Source organism: Rousettus aegyptiacus, unplaced genomic scaffold (genome assembly GCF_014176215.1).
Source record: "Rousettus aegyptiacus isolate mRouAeg1 unplaced genomic scaffold, mRouAeg1.p scaffold_m13_p_2, whole genome shotgun sequence".
Taxonomy (NCBI): domain Eukaryota; kingdom Metazoa; phylum Chordata; class Mammalia; order Chiroptera; family Pteropodidae; genus Rousettus; species Rousettus aegyptiacus.
In genome coordinates, this window is record NW_023416295.1 from 77,421,493 (window position 1) to 77,444,025 (window position 22,533).

General features: G+C 37.5%; 1 protein-coding gene across 20 annotated transcripts in view; it reads left to right on the plus strand.

Annotated features, from left to right (window-relative positions):
* NCKAP5 (NCK associated protein 5) overlaps nt 1-22,533 on the plus strand; it is a 909,219-nt gene that overhangs the window by 615,351 nt on the left and 271,335 nt on the right. For all 20 annotated transcript variants that reach the window (XM_036235766.1, XM_036235765.1, XM_036235763.1 and 17 more), the window contains one exon: nt 13,295-13,444. In XM_036235766.1, coding sequence (XP_036091659.1) covers nt 13,295-13,444 — 150 coding nt within the window. The remainder of the gene's footprint in view (nt 1-13,294; nt 13,445-22,533) is intronic.

Consider the following 22,533-nt stretch of genomic DNA (forward strand, 5'->3'; position numbering starts at 1 on the left):
GTTTCCAAGAACCTATCCACAAAGTGAGGATTTACTGTACTTAAGAAAAAGTCATCTGCATGTTAGTGTGAACTAGTTAAATCTGAGGGCTTTGCTTTATCAAATCATCTCAGGAAACTGCGATTTAGAATGTAGGATTCAGAGGGGAAAGACAAAAGAAAATAATTTTCCTAAAGTAATTTAGGAGTTTGTAATCCTCTGTATTGATTAAGTAAGTCTGGATGACACTTTGCTTTGAAAAAGGGTACCAGTAGAGAGAGGTGTTAACAAGTAGCATTGGGATAGAGAAGTGAAGAGAAAGCCAGAAAATGCAACTTACAAATTACAACCATCATTTTTATGGTTTGCCGGATGCCATAGGCATACAAAAGGAAAAAAGACACTGTTCCCATTTGTTTTCCTGCCCTCACACTCTCAGGACCCAGATCACAGACTGGTATGATTATAGTAACTGTCGAAGGTCTGATATGCTATCCCAGGGCCTTTCAATGAATGCCTTCTGTGGAGTGTACCACATGTCAAACTGACAGGTTCAAAGGAACTTTTGGAACAAGCCCATTGAATTGGGGTCTTATAATGGCTTATATTCTCCCTCATCTGTTTAAATGAACAACGAAAGATTGATCATCATCATGATGAGTCCATTGTTTTGTAAACAGATCAAGATATATGTTTTCCCAAGTGTGTTCTGTTTGGTAGGGTTGCCAGCCCACACCTCCAATAAATTTTGTTTCTACACTAAATTAATAAATTAGCTAGTAAATTTATTTCTCTGCACTAAAGGAAGAAATAAATTAGTAAGCTTCTACTGAGATTATAAGTGAGGATCTTAAAACAATTCCATTGCAAGGATTCTCCTATGATCTTTTTTTATTTACAAAATAACTTGTAAATATAAAAAGATATGAATTAGGCTACATTTCTCTTGAGTCACTATATATTTGATTTTTTCTAATTCTTCTATTATTGTAAGGTTTTCTTCTCTATGCATTTTTATTTCTTTTTCTTTCCTGAGCAATAGAGAATCATCATTGGAGAACTGGTAGTGAAAATTGCCACAATAATAGTTAATATGTGTTTTATAGTTTATACTTTAACAACATCATCTCTTTAGATCTTCACACTAACTTTTCAAACTAGGAAGGGCAGAAAGTACAACTTTACTTTACAGGTGAAGAAACCAGGTTTCACAGAAGTGGTTAGTTGACTTTACGAGCATCACACGGAGTCAGGTTGAAGTGGCCTTGGTCTTTTGATTCCAAGTCCCATAGTCTTGCAGGGATAGCACTAATTGCATTCTGTACCAGTGGTTCTCAAATAGGCTATGCCTGTTTGGACAGCCGGGCCCCACAGCTAATCCTCACGATGAACTTGAACTCTTGTCAGCCCAACAATTTCTAAGCTTTCCTCTTGAAGCTGAGTTTCCAGAGTAGCCTGAACTATAATTTCTCTGACTCTTACAGTGTCTTGGAGAGTTGTGGGCACACAAAGCCTCTGAGCTGAGAGACAGTGAAAAAACCAGGAAGAATCCCTGCTGTATAGTAAAAGTTATAGACGGAGTGGTTCAGGCCTAATGTTTTAGTGATGGTAAGAGTCTATAAAGTGATCATGTTGTGTCCTGGAGACCAGGGCTGCTTGGAAGGGGTTGTATCATCTCATAAGTTACTAAGGTAGACAAGAGCATAGGCCATGTTTACTAGCCACTTGTTGCCATGTTGCTGTGCACAAGGTGGCCAGGCTCTGCTATGCATGATATTCTAAGGAAAGATTTGTAGTGTGACATGTGACAGTCAGTCACTATATGAAGATGAACAGGATAGTTATCATGTCTTAGATGCTCAGAAGGAGGAAAGTTACCTCCAATATCCAGCCCCCTCATTTTTCACATGAAGAAACAATGTCACAGACAAGCAAGAGCCTTTACCAAGACCACACTGCCTATAATGGCAGACTTGGAATGAGAAACCAGTTCAGTAGCTGGTTTTATATTTTTCCTCTTCCTGTGGCAGCAGAAAGTGGCTTAGCACCAAGATGGCTGTTGGTGGGGTCTAGAGGACTATTTGTTGGACTAAGTTGGGAGACCTCTGGGAGACTTCTGTCTCAAGAATCATAACTTACCTAGTTCACTATTTAAATGTTCAGAGATTTTGCTTGAAGAGAATGGTTACTCAAGTTTTTGATTCACATTTATATTGCTTTTCATATGTACATATATATATTCTGACTTCTCTAATCGTCTTTAGGATCATGCTTATTTCTTGATAATGTATCTGAATTTTCTTACCTATTTTTCTAAGATGAATCATCTAGCAGGGTTACAGGTGCCTTCATCAAACACTCTTTGCCTCTCTACTCCCACTGTGGCTATGAGTGGCTTGTCAGAATGTACATCCCACTTGATGACAAAGAATCAACTTCTGATAGTTTCCTGCCGTTTTCACAGGATAGGGATAAAAATAATAGTTTTAATGTCAAAAAGCACACCAAGACAATATTGCTGGCAAAATTTCTTCAGTAAAATCCTCAAACAACTGAGCTCTATTCTATGCACTGAGTTTTATCTGACTAGAGAAAGCAGGTATTATATAATGTACTAGGGGAAAAAAATGTAAATATTCTTGCTTTATCTTTAAGTTCCATTTAGGCGCAAATAGGTGAGACTCTCCTCTGTTCTGACATGAGCCCCCAAGAGAATTAACTAGATAATCCATCTCTGACTTTCATAAGTACAACTAATAATGTACCTCATTAGAGCTCTTTCTTTAGGTAAGCCTAGGAGGGAGGAAGGCGGGAGGAACAGAGCCCCTTGATTAGGAGTGGGTCTGTGAGTCTTCAGAAATTCCCAGGGCATTTTAGGATAGCTTTATGACTTAAAAGATGATGTGTTGTGTTGCTGTGTGAGATGCATGTGGTGGGGTGTCAGTTAAAGGAGAAGCATACAAAATCTGATTTTCTAGGAATTGAAGTTTATTTAAAGGTTTTTTTTTCTTTTATGCAAATATTCTATTAGTCCACTGCTTCATATTTCTGATAGCAAGATAGTTGCTTAAAAATAGTTTTCTATTGAAAGTACTTAAGAAAAAGTAATTCAGCTTAAGGTTTACTCACAGTGTCCTCAGAGACAGAGATGATATCATCTCTCATTCAGCTTATCATATTCGGCAGTACTGGATGTTTATTGCCTGCCTTCTATGTTGTACAGTGTATGATGATGAAGATGTGATATATAAAACATTATTCCTGTTCCTGATGGTCTTATATTATAATTGGGACCTGGTGAACTACATATAATATCTGTTTACTGAATTTGCAATGACAAGTTGGCTTCTCCATATGAACTACTTATTATTATTATAGTTGAAAACTTAAGAATTCTTTTTTAGTAGAGGCAATTTTCTGCCAATTCATTCAGCTTAAGAAACTCAGAAGATATATAAATAGTTCTCTGCCAGCAATTGTTAGATTTATATATGTAATTGAAGCAGTATATAGTATAGTATAGTATAGTATACCATATTTCATGAAAAAAAAAATTAGATATATTGGTCATCTGACTGTGTATTCACAAGATTAGTGAGAAATTTTTAATTACTTAAATTTACTTTAAATTAAAATTCTGTTCGGGAATCTCAGACATATGATTGTCGTACATATATTAAAAGATATAAGTAAATATAGCCATCTCCCTATCACTAATTAGTCAATGACTGAATTATAATTCATTTGGAATGGCCACCGCTCAGCCCATGATCTCAGCTTTCCTCTGGAGGCTGCCTGGCTCCCCTGACTAGTGAATTATGTCAGAAAATAGGACAGAGGTGGAGAGAGAAGAGATCAGAGAATGAATTTAAATGTGAATTCTGACACTAAATAATGAGTTATTTTTAATACCTCCAGGTGTTTAAGTTTGACCATTAACCACTGAAACTTCCCATCTACATGACTTTCTTACCATTTTTGGCCTTTCTCTGCTCAGGTTATGCTCAGACAGTGTCCATGGGCTATAATGATATAGTTTCTGCTGCTAATCTTCTTAAATGTCCAGTCATTTGGAGCATTCCTTTATTGAAAATTAAAGCTCACTTTTTCACACCATTCTACTCCACAGTAAAGTTTCCCTTTGTATAAAGTGACTTTAGAATTGATTTTTTTTTTTAAGGAAACAAGTGTTACTGATAGATGGAACAGGCAATATAAGCATCATCTGAAAATTTATTAATGTAACTTTACAGAGATGTTCAATAGGGAAGATAGTCTGCAATACTGAGGAGTGTTTTGAGTGAAGAATAATAGGGAGTAGATGTGAATTGATATGTGAATGGTCGTGAGTTCATATTAGAGACATAAAGAAAACACTTTGTTCTCTTATCCATCATACACATTTAATCTCGAGGATTTTACTGTGTGCTTAGTTCACTTTGTAAGTCAAATCCAGGGATGAAAAAGAAGAGTTTTATATGTTTTGCCTGACAGTAGTAATCTTAAACTATGAACAAATTGGGACAACTTTTTAAATCCCGTGATTTATCTGACGCTATTTTCCCCCCTTTAATTTAGTATGCTAGTGCTGAACAAAAGCTGTTAGCGATCCCTGGGAATGTTTTTATGGTATTTGCTGAAATGCTATCTAAAGTGACAATATATTTTGTGCACCCTCCCCACCACCAGAAAACAAATGAGTATATAAATCACAGAAGCTGATGCCACGGGGGCTCACTGGGGCGGCTGTCAGCCCGACGGCTGTCCTCTACATTTTCATTTAGCTTGTAATATGGTGTGTGTTTATATTTTGAACTGATTGAACCATCATTAACTATGGAAGTGGTAGAGGTTTGTCGAACCTGTTCTGCTGATAGTTATCTTAGGCCAGAGCTGACATCTCTGGTAAAAGCACCTGTTCCCTGGAGGAATGGCCTGGGAGCCTTGGCAGAGATGCTGTCAGCAACATGGTTCACAGTTGAATAAAGATCACAGATTCTCAGAATTACCATTAAAGATAGATCTATAGGTTCATGGGAAAGTCTGAAAGAGGTAACCGAGCTTGGGGAAAGAGCATGACATTTGAAGTCAGAACTATTTAAATTTCGGTTCTGCCACTTACTGTTAAACAGGTAACTTAATAACCTATCAAAGCCTGTTTTCTTTTTCTTTCCATTAAAGTATAGCTGACGTACAATATTCTATTCATTTTAGGTGTATGCCATAGTGATTTGACATTTATATACCTTATGATGGGATCCCCATGATAACTCCAGTAACCATATGACACTGTACAAAGTTATTAGGATATTATTGATTGTATCCCCTGTGTTGTACATTACATCTTATTTTTACATAAGCAACTTATTTATTCTGTGACTGAACAAAGCCTGTTTTCTGTCAGGGGAGTCTGGAGTATTTGCCCCACATTCCCATTGCTGCAAGCATATGAATGAATGGTATGTGTGAGGTTGTTTGGTTTAATTCTGAGGTATTATACAAACATTAGATACTATTTATTATCTTCTGGAAAGAACTTAATGTTTCATGCTAACCACCACCCCAATCTATGCCTTATGTGATCATTCCTAAATTATAGCTTTTTATATTTTTACTATAAATTAGTAGGGGATTTAGCACATGGATGGATGTTCAAAGTGAAAATTCTATTCTAACTTCTAAGACTGACTAGGTGTCTAAAGCTAGATGTCTCTTAATATTGCAATGATTTCATTTTGCCATCTTTGAATTGGAAAACTACATGTACTTGAAGATTTTTTTGTTTGTTTATTTTGTTTGTATTTGTTTTTTAGCAGTGTTAAGAGATAAGGGCAATCCCCATTAGAAAAACAATGAACAAGCTGGAACAGAGCATAAAAATTATTATCATCAGCATACTTGCAGTATTTTTACATGTAGGTTTTGTATCTTCCATCAGAATTAAAAATCATAAAAATAGAGAGGTGCGTACATTTTCTTTACATTTCTAAAGGCTTGCAACCAGGAGATACTTGGAACTCTTTCTCCCATGAGCAAATGCCCTCAGAGAGGACTCAGGTTGGGCATGTTTTCCTGTGGGTGTTCGGGTGTCTCACTAAACTTTCACTCAGCGTGGCTCACCAGGCCTCTCATTTCTAACAAGCAGGGAATGGAATGCGTTAAATGCAAAAGTTAGATTAGATAACTTCTGTGTTAGGGCCAAGAAAAATACACAGCGAAAAGAGGAAAGGCATTTCATGTAAGAGAGACATGGGGTCAGAAGGTTGGGAGGAAGAAAGAGAGAAAGAAAAAGAGAGGAAGAGAGGAAGAAAGGAAGAAAGAATGATTTTATTAGAGAAGGCATCTTCTAAACAGGCAGATTTAAAATTTGTGGCATTCTGGATTAACACTCCCGAACTTCAGCAGTGTTTTAAATACTTACTCGTCAAAATTGAGTTTTTCCAGATGATCGAATTGTATAAATTTGAATTAGTCTTTTCCTGTGCATTTTATTTGCAAAAGAAGAAATTAAGGGACAGAGAAGCCATGTGATTTGATGAAACTTACACAACTGGTTAGTGGCAGAGCTAGAAATGGAATGTAGCTTTCTTACTTCTATTTGTTCTAAAACTTGATAAAAATGGGTCTGTGTTTTCGCCCTAGATAAGAATAGATCATAGTGAGATAGAACTTGATAGACCTCAAGAAACAGATGACACTGACTCTCCCTTTATCCTGTCAAATGAAATGCCAAGAAATGTCCAAATGTGACACAAACTGTCTTTCCTCTCTGCCCTAATTTGAGGTTCTTCAATTATCCTCACAGTCTTGGGCTCAGACTTAGTGTCATTCCCTGAGTGATGGGTGGAAAACAGCAGGGCTACCGCGTTGAAGCCGAGCCTTTGTACATACAACCAGGAAATCACACCTACCCAGTGGGGCTGAGCCTGGGTCAGGGACAATGGGGACAAGAATGTTTAAATTTCTTTTATGGCTTTTTTTACTGTGGAAATTATAAGCCCACTGTAACAACCAACAGCCACTTCCTACCTCATTTAGGACACTGATGGACGGATTTGTCCTTATTTTTTATAAAAACAAGAAGCTAGAAAGCATTATTTTTAAATTAAGAAGGCTTTCAAAGTAGAATTGTTTTCCTTCCATTTACACACATAAAACCTATCTTTAGGGTCCCTTGCAATAGAAGCCATTGAAAGTAGTTACAAAGTATTAATGCCATCTGCTTGCATGAAAAAGTGCAATCTCAGAAATCAGAAATTTTCCAAGGTTTTCTCATCACACTAATATTGAATAGTTTCGTTTGTACATGTCAATGTCTGACATCTATTACAGAAGCAGTATTTAACAAGTGATGGGTGAATATGTCCCCGCTTGCTCGGCTTACAATTATAGTCCAAGTATACTATTAATCGCCACTCCCCTTTACTCTTTGGTGAGTATCGATTTGAATAATTACTTATCTGATCATATACTTATTAATTATAAAAAAAAATTAAATTAAATAGGTAACCTCAAAAACTTACCTAAAGTGAAAATGATTCATGTTCTATGGTGGAGCATCTTTGTCCAGAGAATCTTAAACTTTGACATGGATTAGAGTTACCTGGGGTATTCTCTAAAATTAAAGATTCCTGGCCCCACTCTTAGAAATGGTGATTCACTACAGCCAGATTCGGTCAAGGCATCTGAATTTTAAACAAGTAACACTTCTATCCTCACTCCCACTAACTCTAATGCCAGTGGCTGTTGGCCCACTCTCTGAACAAGGACCCAAGAAATGTTAGTTATTTGTCATTGTTGGAAGAACTACATCCTAAAGAATCAAAATTACAAGATGATTTACAAACGGTGAGGTCTCATTTGTAAGCTTGCAATCTTAATCATAGTTCAACCACTGCTACTTAGATAATTGCAGTAGCATCTTATTTTTCTCACATCTTTGTTAACCTCCCTCCAATCCATCCTCCACACTGTACCAGAGAGCTGTTTCAGAGTCCAGATCCCCCCCACACACACACACACACACACACACACACACACACACACACACACACACACACTCTGAAAGCAGTTAACGGCTTCCCTTTTCCCTTAGGGTAAAGGCAAAATTCCTTGACTCGTGACCTGGCCTCATCAGCCCATCCAGTCTTATTTCACTCCCCAACTACACAGACCTCCTTTCAGACTTTTTAAATCGCCCACCGTTCCTTCCACCTCACAGTCATTTCCTCGTTAACTCCTATGGTGTTAACTATGGGCAATTCCTTTCCTGGCCTTTCTTTTATATTCCTCTGTTATTGATTCTCAAAGCTCCTGGAAGCTCTTCTTCTTCAGACCATATTGCAGTGCTATTTTATATTTCTTGTGACAATTTGATAATTAACTGTCTCCCTCTATAAGACTCTGAGCTTTATGAGAACAGGGGCCACATGCGTTTTATTCACCTTTGTAACCCCAGCATCTTCCACAGTTCCTGACATGTAACAGCTGCTCAGTAAATATTTGTTGGATGATGGATTAATTAATTATAACATAAGATGACCTCATGAAACCTTCTTTGAGTCCCATTGTGTGCTGGGCTGGGGAAAGTTGGTGACCAAAAGATGAATAAGACACATTTTGGGGAAGCACGTCTGGATCATTTCCGTCCATAATGTTTTTGACTGAACAACAGCCGTCGGTGAAGAGTTCCGCTTCCTGCCCTTTGGACTGACTGAGCTCACTGGACTGTCATTTGCCAGATGCATCACAGAGCCCTCTGTTGTTTGATATTATTTTACATAGGCTTCATGATGCTGACTGCTTGAAAACAAAAATTGAGGGCTCCCCTCAAAATGAATCATTATCCTGGTTATCACTTAGAGAAACTTACAGCTCTCAGGGTTGCTTTATATTCCAACAAGGCAAAATTTGATTTAAACCTTTAGGTGCTAACTGAGCTCTTAAATCTTGAGCTTCCTGCATACCAGCTGGTATTTGTTGAAGTAAACAAGCTTATTGTCTCAACCATATATGAAATATGTGGGGAGTGGAATTCGTTTGTATGGTCGCCTCAATTTGGTAGAATTCACTGCTGATGAAAGTCCATAGAGAACTGAAACCTGAGAAAAGGTCACCTTTGGTATCCATTTATTCTCTTCATCGTTCGACATTTTCAGGAGTGGACTTGGCTTAATTTTCTTGTGTCTCTCTTGGAAGTTCATAAGGGGAATATATTTTATTTAAAACTAAATGTTTCTAACCTTTGCCTTTCTTTTTACCATGTCTATCACAGGTGATTAATTAATGAAGGAACTGAAATTTCAGATTTAAAAAAAAAAAAAAACCTAGGTTATTTATGTATGGATAGAATGCATATACTTGATTTTTAAAAAATATTGTCATGCTTTTAGAAGTTCAACAGCTGTCATTTCTGAAATCAACAACAGTGATCTGTCAGTGGGGGACAGCCACATCTCCTGCCCGCTCTCTTGGATCTTTCTCTCTTCTACGACTTTCTCTCTTATTTTTCCCTCTTGCTCATCTACTTAAAATATATCCTTTCCATCTTCCCTCTTTCTTGTTATTACATTATACTCTTAACACTGTCATTGTAAGTGATGAAGAGACAAGAGCAAAGAAAAGGACAAGACAGATAACTCTACCTTCTGGTTTTATTTTAGGGCATTTTAGAATATGAAACTTCAGGATGTGTGCTTTTAGGTCAGTGAGTAGTCTGAGCTACAGATATGCTTTTCTTTCCTGGGTGATGTCACATCAGAGCAGTCACATACCTGCTCCCTACCTGAAGTGGGCATCAGCAGTGCCCTGCCCTTATGCCAGAATTATCCAGAGTGCTCCTGTTACTTCCAGCTATCTTTGTCTGTGTCAGAGGGCACTTTTATGTGAGAGGTATGCAGAGTCTCACTGCCCTGTGGCAGGCTGCAGGTGCCAGGAGAATGACACCCAAAGGTTCCCTCCACCATTGATTTCCAGGAGTTGGTGTGTAAATACCCCAACTCCTTCACTCCTGGAGTGGGATAATTCTGGGGCCTGTGTTTGCCTCATTTCCCTGAGTTTCCTATGGATTTAGCTTCAGTTACCTAGTAATATATCCCTTTAATGCCTCCCTCCTTTCCCTGACTCACTTCCTTACTGGTGTTGCCTGCATTTCTCAAATGAATTACTCAAATCCTAGTTCTGTAAAAACCCTAGCTAGACACTAACTAATGATTTGGAAATACTAACTGGGAAATTAGGCTGCAGAATGATATTTTGCAGGGAACCACCTTTAAAAAACCTTGACTTTTCCATCAGTGCCTTCGTCTTCTGCCTTCTCCATTTTGGAGATCTCCACTTCCTACATTCCCACTCTTGCTGCCATCTCCATTGCTCCCTCTTCCCTTTAGTTCTTCAAACAACTTGGTTTGCTCTATCTTGAAAAAGGTTTCCACTTGTCTGTGCAATTCCCTTCAGCCATGGTTCTTTAAATTTCCTTCCGTGCCCTGCCAAACGCCCAAATAAACATCTAAGAAAATTGCCTCTATTTTCTTTCTTTTCACTTTTTTGCTTAACCACTGACAATTTGGGTGGCATCATCGCACTTTAGTCAAACAACTCTCAGGTCCCCACTAACAACCTTCTTATTACAAAATATAGAGATCCCTTTTCTGTTCTTTTGTCATCTCTGTTACCATTGAACATATCGACAAAATTTCCTTCCTGAAAATTGTGTCTTGAGTAATTGAATTCTTAGAAATTTAGCATTAGGTGGGACATTTAGTCCAACCCTTTCATTTTACATCAGGGTGAAACTGAGGGCTAAAAAAGGTACAGCGATTTTCCCAGCAAGATGCAAAAGTGTAAAAGCAGGGCTTTGAATACATGGTTTCTGACCTACCAATCCAATGTGAGAACTGCTTTTGGTAAGTCCGTATCTGAAAATTTCCAAGTATTTCTAATTTTTATCCCTTTCTGTGTAAAGGTCTCCCAGATGGTCTCCCAGCTCCTTACCACCGTAGCTCATTCCCCATTGCAGCAGTCACGATGTTCCTAAAATTTTAATCGGAACCTACCACTCCCCTGCTTAGCCTCCTATTCCTCTTTACTGAGCTCAGAATAAAACCCAAACCCATTCCTATGCCTTCAAGAACCTCCATGGTCCAGCTCTCTTGCCGATCACATTTGCTACTGTTTGTATTCTTTAGTCACTCTAAGCCTATCACAGGTACTCTTCTCAGCTGACGCACATGACAAGCTTAGCCTAGCCACTGGGGGTTTGCTTTACTGCCTTTCTTTTTGTAACGCCTTTCTCTAGGGCATTGCATGATTGCATCCTTCTCAGCAGTTGCTCTCAGCTCAAATGGCCACCTCCTCAGACAGCCTTATACTCAAGTCACCATATCAAATATTGTCCTTACATAACACCATCCATCACATGTTTGATTTTCTTCATAGCATTTTGCACTAGCTATAATTATATAACTTGCTGATATAATTTGGAGTTTGCTATGTTTCCCATCATTTGAAAATACCTTCGTTGAACTTTACCATATCTCCAGCATCTATAAGAGTGAATGAATGGCCAATAGTTGGAGCTCAGTAAACATTTGCAGGATGAATAAATGAATGAATGAATTATGTCTGAATTTTTCTTTTTTATATTCAGGAATACTTCCTTTACTCTCCAATCCTATTCTTCAATTACTCTTTCAAAAAAGATTTTGTGCATGTGTGCTATACTAATTGGTTTGCTCATAAACCAATAAAGAAAAAACTTATTCCTGACTGGGAAACTTTGTTTCAGTTATCTCTTTGACCAAAAACCCCACTCTGTGCCTCTCTAACTATTTAAGTTGTCATCACTCTGTCAAAGCATAAGTTGTGTTCCATTTCCATGAAATCACACCTCACAGCCCTCATTGACCACCCTTTCTTCAAGTTATATAAAATAACTCTTGTGTTTTATATAATCTAAATACTCATATATAATCTATATTATCTTGAATTATTTCCAGTTGTTTTTTATAATAATATTTAGGCACTATGCCTTGACACTTTAGATATGTGTGCTTTGTGTGTGTGTGTGTGTGTGTGTGCGCGCGCGCGCGCGCGCGCGCGCGCAATCGAGCTGATCCTCATTATTTATAGATTCTGTATTTGTGAATTTACCTACTCTCTAAATTTATTTTCAGTCCTCTAGGTCATTACTTGCAGTACTTTCATGGTCATTCTTGGATATTCGCAGAGTGGCAAAAATTTTGTCACCTGACACTCACGTTCTCAAAGTCAAGGCAAAATTCTGCTTTCTTATTCATCAGTCATACTGTAAAAAAAAAAAAAAGTATTTTTTGTGCTGTATTTAGTGTCCCATTTTTCACATTTTATGCTTTCTGTTTACTGTTTAAAATGGCCCCACACATAGTGCTGAAGTGCTGTCTGGTTGTTTCTAAGAGCGAGAAGGCACCGATTTCTGCAGTGTTGTAGTTAGAATTAAAAAGGGCGATGGAGCAATGTCACTTGATTCTGTAGCACAAGGGTCTTGCTACATGTACAAAATGGATGAGATTTTCTTTTTATGATAATCTCTTGACATTTCTTTTGTTTTCCCCTTGAAAACAAGAGCCAGTCATGAGGCTCAAATGAACAGTTCTCAACTTCTAAAAAAGCTGCCAAAACAAGGTTGCGTAAGGTGCTTCCAACAAGGAGGCCTGACAAGATAACGTTATATGTCTGCCCCAAGGCTATACTACAAATCCTGCGGTATTAGAAAAGGGACTGAGGGGTCCTTAAGAGCTGTGTCATTACTGAGCCAGAAGAACTAATTGGTTTTAGCTTAGAATTCTGAATTCTAGAATTTACATTGAATTTACTATCATTTCAATATTTCTTAAATATTTTCCTAAAATTAATTAAACGACTCTAAGTCCAGTGACTTTAATGATCCTTTTGTGAGGAGCTAAACTGTTTGCTAATCAAGGTATGAAGGTCGATTCATTTTTTTCCTATTTAGAGCACAGCTGAATTCCATGGTGCGATAAAAATGGATTGACCGCGTGACGCCATCAAAGGCTTTGTTGGCTAGGTCACTTCTCCAGCTAACAGAGGATGTGTGCATTCGAAGGTGGTGACCCAATGGCTTTGTCCTGCCAGGATTTATTAAAAAATATCTACTGTGTTTACTAACATAAGCACCACTCAATTTGTTTTAGAAAATTCTCTACCTCAGCCCTGGAAAGAATGCAAAAACAATAGGGAGATTCCAAACTTTTCAGCCATAAACTCTTGCTTATTTTTCAGTAGAGATTATTGAAAAAATAATTCCTTCTTGCTTTAGGAAAAACTGTCAGAGGATGAGAGAAAACACAAGGAAGCTTTGGAAGATCTTCACATGGTAGTAGATGAAGATTCAAGAAGCGAAAGCAGCAGTGCAGATGAGGGGAAAGGAAAGACCAAATTGCTGTTAGAAAGATTGAAGGCTCTAGAGGTAAGAAATGAAATAATTTTTACAAATTTAAAGAAAAAGAACAATGTTCTGCTTCTTTCAGTAGCGCTGGTTTTGAGTAAGTATAAACCCTCCTTTCTCATTTCTCTCAGTTCCCACAGACTAATAGCGTCTAGTGTCCCCCATTTTGATTACTTTGTTTATGATGAGCTTTTGCTCATCAGTTGTAATGCTCAAAGAGAGTCTTGACCTAGGGACTATAATTGCATTGTCTTAAAAAGAGTATGTAGGACAATAATTCATTTTAAATTCTCTTGAGCCCTCAAACTGGACCAGTTCCCTTAAAATTGCAAGCTCCATGAAAAAAAGGGCTATTTGATATTTTACTTTGTTTTACCATACCTAATGTAACAAATGAATCAGTGAATTAATAAAATGTTCGATACTATGTAAGAATGATGGTAAAAAGCTTAAACCTTTAGGATTAGAACCATTATTTCCAAAAAAAAAAAATCTGTGTAGAAGTTCAATGTATAAAACATTAAAGTAGAGGTGAAGCTCAGTTCAACGGTGCTTGAGGGAGGTTTTTGAACCACGACAGTTCAAAACACAGTTTGAAACCACTGGTCTATTACTTAATGGCATTTGACATCATTCCAAGTGTTAATTCCTGAATGTTTATAGCAGTTTTTGAAGAACATTCCAGTTATTGGTTCTTAATTGAGAGTTCACATGCTGAACAATTCAGCAAAGATGCCTTTTTCTATGAGTTGGCTTATCTTCTTTAAATTTTCTGTTAGCATATAAAACTGAGACGTAATTACTTTTAAGCAAGGACTATGGTAGTCCGTCTCTTCTTAAACTAGGTACAAGGGGCCTTCAGAACCTTGAAAAATATAGTCCTCCTATAGGGTCTACAGAATCCTGAAAACTTCAGTAATGTGAAGAAACAAGACCTGGCAATGTCTTATTTTCTCTGCTTGATTCCTCCACTCCTGGAGGAATCCACAACATGGTCTATAGCATGCATGCCCTTTTATTCTAATTTCCTCAACAATAGTAAAACAAAGTTGTTAAGATTGCGGACTTTGAAGTCAGATCCCCAGGGTTTGGTTTAAATTTCAGTTCTCTTAATTTCTAAGTTGAAACCTTGTGTGAGTTAATTAATCCCCTACGTGCCTCTGTTTCTTCAGCTGCAAAAATGGGGATAATAATAGTAATTTACTTTACAAGGAAGTAATAAGGATTAAATGAGTTAATATTTGTACCATGGTCTCCTCTAGCACTTATCCCGAGGCTCCTGGCTTCCCTTAAATAATTTTTTCCTGTTTATCTGGATACAGTGATCAACATAAGAACTATGAATGAAAAAATTCAGCTACTGCACACTAGAGTTACTAAAGGTCAGCAGGTTAAGCAAATGGTGTCACAAATGGACAGAAGAGAGGTCAATTTAGGGAGTTTCTTGCAGCTCCCCTTTATGGAAAATGGCCAGAAGTCATCCCTTTCTCCCAAAAGGTTCTCATACTTTTGTTATTTTAAGAGAATCACTGTCAAAGGTGGGAAGGCTTTCTCAAGGGGCACTGAGGTTTCTAAGAGTTTGAGGAAATTGATAGCTTTGTCTAGAGGTTAAATTAACTGGATTTAACAATAAGAATGAGTGGTTATTACAATATCTTACTTCCCTAGAACTATGCACTGAATTGTTAGTTTTATTTATGATTACAGTAAAAATTGCTCTTAATTCCCCTAATTGTTACCGAGACAACTTTGTGAAGGATATTTCATTTAATCAAGCCAAGAGGTATTTTAAAAATATCTTTGGTGGCGAATGTTTCTTAAACCCTTACTGAGTAAAAGAAAAACAGTATTTCTTTTTTTTTCTTTTAAAGAGGTCTTTACTCTTCAGTCAACAATTCTTGCATCCACCATTAGTTGTATGCAATAGATGATATCTTTAAGTGCCATTAAGTCCTAAAATTTAGGCGTGGTGTTTTCTATGTTTTTTAAGGTTAGATTTTCAAGGTTGCTATTTCAGAGACTGCTTACTCAGAATAAAGATCATCATTTTCTACATGTCACAGGCCCCTTCTATCAAAGGACTGCTCTCTCTACCTCTTCCCGTACCATTGATTCAAGGAATCTTCCCAGGTTTGCCTCCATGATTCATTGACTTGACCTGTGTGTTCCCTGTTCCCTACTCCTATATTTGGTCTCAGGCCCCAAGTATGCTTATGGCACATGCCTTGAAGTACGTGATTTGCTTGTTTCTGCACCCTCCCCCCTACATCCCCATCAGCACTCTCTCCCCATTTATTGACTAACTTTATACCTAACTAGAAATGAAGGTGATATCCACTTAGCTTCCCCTCACTTCTCACAGTATGTCTGATTCCCAGGCTCTAGCCACGGGGAGAATAGGCCCGAGACCACCAGGGAGTTCTGGCCTCCACATAAATGCTGATGCCTTAGCTATAGCCTCAAGATCAGAAGAATTTGGTGTCTTATAGTAAAAACTTTTTTTTGTGCATAAAAATATGACAATTAAATATGTAAAGTGAGTAAGAGCTTTTTCTACTCAATTATATCTTGCCATGAAAGTATGACAATTAAAGTGCTAAGCGTGAGCATTATTTTCGTTAATCAGTAATTCCTGTCTAAAATGGGATAGATTATAATAGTAATTCTCAAACCTGGCTACCCATTACAATTATATGTTGAGATTGCAGCAATAGATATTTATTGGATATTTTTTATAGGCTAAATGCTATTTTAGACAGCAGGACTAGATCAATTTTCATGGTTCCCAACCCCAGTGAATAGAGACAAAAAGAACATATTTAAATAAAATAATAAAGAAGCAAAGAAACAAATAAATAGATAAATAAGTGCCCCTGAATAAGAAAAAAATGGATGATATAGTAATAGGAGAGTGGGGATGGAAATGGGACAGGTATTTACTTACAATGGCATCTGGGCCATTTAGATACAAAATAAAAAAAGAAAAAGGAGATAATCGAGTGCAGATCTGAAAGAAGAGCAAGAAGAAGCGATACATATGAAAGCCCAGAGATGGTAGAAAGCTTGGCAAGTTAGAGAAACAGATCTTGTCCTGCAACATAGTATAAGATTAAGAAACTAGAAGAAGATGACTTGAGAGAGGTAGACAGGGGACAGGCTCTGTAAAGCCCTACAAGCAACAGTCTTGGTAAAGACTTTGGATATAATTGTAAATGTAAAGGGAATCCTTAGCAATTTTTAACTAGGCAAGTAACATGATCTGACTTGTGCTTTAGAAAAACAATTCTTGCTGATTTATGGGCTAATAACAAAACAGAGATAGAGGCAGGAAGACCAGATAGGAGGTCGTTTAGATTCCAGATGAAAGGTATTAGTGTTTTAGTCTAGGGTGGGTACCTAGGAATAATAGAGAATAATAATAAAGCCGTATAATAATATTATTGGACTTGTGAGGAATAGTGACGAATGTGTTGGCAATCCCTTATATATGGTTTGATATGCACTAAGCACTTTTCCAATTAATATGCACTAAGCACTTTTCCAATTAATACACACACACACACCCACACACACACACACACAATTTTAATCTTCCTAACAACCCTGTGAGATGAGATAGATGTGATTGTTATCAAACCCATTTTAATGATGAAGAAATTGAGCTCCAGAAAGTTTGGATAACTTGCCCAGGGCACGTAATCAGTAAGAATGAGAGTCAGAATTTGAATTCCAATTGTATGGTTCTACTATGCTATGCTGGTAGGAAGTGGTCAACTAAAAATGTATTTTAGAAGTAAAATCTACTAGAATTAATGATGAATTTGATGAAATATAAGAGAAAGTGAGAAATCAAGGGTGACTTCTGCTTTTTTGACCTTAATAACTGAGGCCAAAAAATTTTTGCTGGAGGAAAGGCTTAGAGGAGAGGTGACTTAGGGAAAGAAATATATAACCATCAGGATTTTTTTGTCCATGTTAATTTGAGATGCCTATTAAATATTCAAGTGATGATGTTCCATAGGCAATTGGTTATCCAAGGCCAAGGTCAGGGCTAGAGATATGGATTTGAGAGTCATCAGCATATAGATGACAGTCTACATTATAAGACTTAATAAGGCTGCATCAGAAGTCAGTGTAAATGTGGACCTTAAAAGGGCAAAGGACAGACCCCTGGGTGCATCTGCAATGGGATCTGGCAGAGGAAGAAGACCCAGCTAATGAGACTGGGAAAGAGTAGTTAGTATGGCAGCAGGGAAATCAGAAAGGTTGAGGTGTCATGGAAGCCTAAAGAAGAAAGTGGCTCAAGGGTAACCTTGAAGAATGTTGCTAAGAGAGGAAGGAAGATGAAGCTTGGAATTCTTCATTGGCTCTGGAAGGAATGGGTCAGCTAAAATCTGATAACAACAGTTTCTGTTTAGAGTGGGAACAAAGTTAAGGATATGGAGACTGCATACATAGACAGCTTGTTTGAGAAGTTTTCCTGAGATCAAGCTGATGTAGAGAGAGTCATACCTGAAGAAAGACACAGTATAAGAGAAGCTCTTTTAAAAAGACACTAGGGCAAGCTAGTGTACTGATGCGAATGACCTGGCGGAAAGGGAGAAATCCACAATGCAGGTGAGAGAAATATATAAGAAGGAGTGAAATATGCAATTAGACAAGAGGGCTGAAACCCACACAGAAACAGAACTTCCAGAAATTTAGATGCTTAGAAGACAGCCTGAGAAATTCCAAGTCTTTAAGTCTAAGATGGAGATTAAGCATGTGTGTTTTTACATAACATTACAAGTCATTTAGATGCACAGCCAAGACTGAGAACCCAGGATACAGCTTTTAGAGTGATATTCAGAGTTCTTTGAACACCTTAGGTCCAGTTCAATTCAGTTTACTCTAAGATTTTTTGGCCCCCAAATCTTGAGTAGAACTTTCCCTGGTTCTTCGAACATAGATGCAGACACCCTTCCCACATATACCCAATACCAGAGCACTTTTGAGCCTGAGGAAAGCTTGTACTCAAAAGTGCTCTGAAGTGTGTCTTCTTACCTGCCTTTGATGGCTCCCCTGACATGCTGTGGGTATGATATGCCCGGGTTTGGCTTCAGCTCCTTGCTGATGAGAGAAATAGTCTAATTTCTTAGCATTCCTGATGGGCTTTAGTTCTTACCTTGTTTGTCCTCTTACTTTTATCCTCTCCAATTCTAAGACAATGTAAAAAAAAAGTTTTCAAGTTATAAAGCAGTATGCCATTGATAGTCGGAATAAAAATCCTTAATTGTTTCCTCCTAATCTTTAGATTCTGTGACAGCTTGCTGACAGGTAACTCCAGACATCCCTGTCTTAAAGTATCTGGTGTTTATCTTTCTCCTGATTAATTTGTGTCCAACTGTGGGTCACCTAGCAACTAGGATTAGAGACAAAACTCCTCTTTGATTTAGGGGCTTGAAGTTAAAATTAAAAAAAAAAAAAAATCCCTGGCAATTTTCTGATTATAAAAGTAGTAAATAGTCACCTTATAGAAAATTAGGAAAATATAAGGAAATATAAATTACAGCTACACCAATCAGAAATATTTGCTATTGACATTTTGGCATGTGTATTTCCAGTCCTTTCTTTCTTTTGTTGTACTTAATCTTAAGTTAGGAAATCATAAAATATCACCTATTATACAGTTTAGTAGCTTCCTCTTTTATGTAACATATGAGAACTATTCCCCCCATTATTTAGTGTTCCTTAAAATATAATTTAATGACTGTGTAGAAATCTATCAAATGGATGCTGGGTACCATTTATCTAATCTCTTTCTGTTGGCTACTTTGGTTGTGGACACTTTTTCATAATGTTATGATGAGCATTTATGTTCATAAGTCTTTATATACAAATATTTTAATAGAATATTTAAAATGTGGTCATTCTTTTAAAAAAAAGTTATACAAGCAGGCATTTAGATATTTTTCATATCTATTTAAGTATCAAGAGCTCTCCAAAATTAAGAATCCCAGAAATTAATCTGAAGGGGGCAGCACAGTTAGGGGAAAAGCACCCAAGCCACTTTCCAAAGAATCATCATTACTGCTCAGTATAGGGGGAACAGTAGGAGGGTCCACGGGCTGCTGAAACCATTTCAAAGATCTAAATTCTTAAGAAAACTGTAATACAGGCAATCTTTCTATTCTTTCAAAGCGCTGTGATCACTCTTTCAATTGTAAGTCACGGATGCCCTACTTAGGCTGACTTAAACAAAAGAAAAAATGGTCATGTAACTAGAAACCGATGTATAACAATGGATGAAGGCTTAGATTAAATGCAAAGGTTCAGACCGCATCAGGGAGCTTTTTCTGTCTTGTGGCTTAACTCTCCTTTAAGTTGGTTTAGTTCTTAAGCAGGCTCTCCACGTGCTGGCAGAAGCTTCCAAGCTTGCATACTACTGATCTGCAGTGAACAGGTTGTATCTCTTTCCTAGTAGTTCGATCCAAACTTTTAGACTAAAGAGAGGGATGTCATGAGCATAAGCTCATATCTTGGCCACTATAGGATGGAGCATCACAAGTGACAGTCCCAGCGGTTCCATAATTTGACAAAGTTCTTGGATTTTAGTTATTTAAATGTCAGAATTGCTTGAATAGCACTCAGAAAGATAAGTTGCTACTTAAATATTGTCTTTTTTTCCCCTTCTCTGGCATTTTCTTTCTTTTTCTCTTCTCTTCTCCTCCTATCTTCCCTCCATCCTTCCTGAGCTCCCTGACCTCTTTTCCCCATTTCTTCCCTTCTCCCATCTTGGCCAGCTCTAGGCCTGGGCTCCTCCTGGGTGCTGGAGCTACAAAGATCCCTGAAGCATTTTCTATGCCCTTGAGGCATATTTGTTGATTGTTGGAAGGAAGACAAACATATACTAATTTACATAATAAAAATAACACATATTAACATTTTAAAAAATTAATATAAGTATGTACAAGGGTCAGTGGAACACTAAATAGAAGTACCTAACTGGATTCTTTCTAGAGAAGGCAAGACATTAAGAAAGTGCCATTTGACCTGAGTCTTTGAGGTTCCATAAAAATTTTCTAAGCAAGCAGTGAGAGGAAAGGCAGATGGAGCTACCTGAATAAAAGCAGCAAAGCTTGAAGCAGACTTAAGAAGCCATCAGGACATGGGCCTACCCAGAGCCTGGGCTACATATGCCAGGAATTAAACTGAAAGCCTAGTCTGTCCTGTAAGTACATGTGCATGAAGCTACCCATCTACCCAAAACATATATATGAAAAGCTAACAGTGTTTGTTTTTTTTTTTTGAAACTCACAAAGTGTCTAATGAAATAATCTGTTTAGAGGTGTTCTTAATTAACATCCCCTTGAATTTATGCAGCGCCAGGGAGCTGCGACCACCATGGTTCTTCAGGCCAGCTTCACAGCACAAATTAAAATGGCCAAACAGGCCAAGTGGCAGTACAAACAGACCTGAGCCATGGAAGGAATATTTATGGCTTGAAAACTTAGGCCCCCACTGATTGTGGAACAAATACAGAAATATGGAATATAGAAAAAAATATATAAATGCATTTCATAAAATGAAGTTGTACCAATTACCAAAAGCCTTTGATCAGCTCTCCTTGGGTTTCTGCCTGTCTCGTAACTGTGGATGTGAGGGAGCTGAACTTGTCTGCAGTTTAGGCTTCCCGATAGTAATCGGCAGCTGAGCATTCCTCTTAACCTGAGTTTTGTTAGTGTCTGTATGGCATTTTTGTAGCAGCTCTTTTGGACTTGCAACTCCTGGAAACTTGTTCAATCAAAATATAACCTTTTATCAGTTATGACCAACTGCTGAGGGAGAAAGGAAAAATCTTCAGTGCAAGGTAGTAGGCTGGAGAGTTAGGGGACCTGTGACTTCTCTGCGTTGGCAGGGCCAGATTTGGGTAGAAGCTTGTTAGCAACACCTCACATGTTAGAAAAAGCCAATAAGTCTGGAATTAATCTGCATAAATATGTTACTTTGCCAGGCTCAGATTTGTGTGGGAGTTTGTAAGAAAAACCCAGATCTTAGAGAAAGGCAATGCATCAAGGCCTAATCTCCATAAATATTCTAAAAGCTATCAAAGAAGAAAAATGAGCCATAGGGCCAACATTAATTGTGCCCAGAGATAATTAGAACAAAGTGTTGTTAATTGTGTGTTGGTTTAACGTTATGTAACCATGACCTTGCTTTTTTTTCACAGCAAGTATAAATTTTGATGTCAGAAACTGAAAGCTGGCTGGCTTGATTAATCAAAAGGCCTCAGTTTGCTTAGTTACAGCCAGTTAGGCATTTTAATCCTTACTTTGCAAAGTATGATTAAGCCTAGTATATCATGAGTATAATTGGAAAACAAAACCCCAAATTTTGATTTTTTTTTTTTTTTTGCATCGTGGGTGTGTTCTTAATGTGACGTTTCTAAGTAACTTACCTAAGAGTCATGAATGAAAATGACAAGCTGTGATTCAAAAAGCAGTATGATTGATGAGGAGTCCCAGTTACAGACTGCAGCATTCTATAATCTCTAATAGCTTGCCAGGAGAAAATGTTACACGGCCTTGGAAAAGAAAAAAAAAAATAGTATCTCTAGTTTGGGGTCCAGAAAAATGCCTTTCCATGCTGAATCGCCCTAATAATATGGTAATAGGTGATATGGTCACGCTAAAACTATTCAGTGTTGTAAGAAATCCACTTACTCTGATTTCTGATGGCAGCCTTTTGAGGGTGATCTAACCCATTAGCATTCAGATCAGCTCCAACCCTAGGGTCTCACTTAGAGAGCGGGAAATGTACAGTTTTACTTTATAACCAAAGCAGTGTGACCAAAGTACTATAATGGATCAGGGATTTTAAGATTTGGACGTGAAAGGAGAGATTATAAATACGAGCTGTCATGGGTATAAGAATCTCTACAGTATTAGTTTGGTAATTATTCCTATTTCAAAACTATCCGAAATATGTCTTTGTTTTTATTTGTGAATTTAACTTTCTAAATGTGAATGTTTTTGGCATGCTGAGTAGCATTCCTGGTTTTCTAATTAGTTACAGTATACGAAGGGTAGGCTCAACCTCTCTTTCAGAGTTCAATGTTTACAAGTATTCAA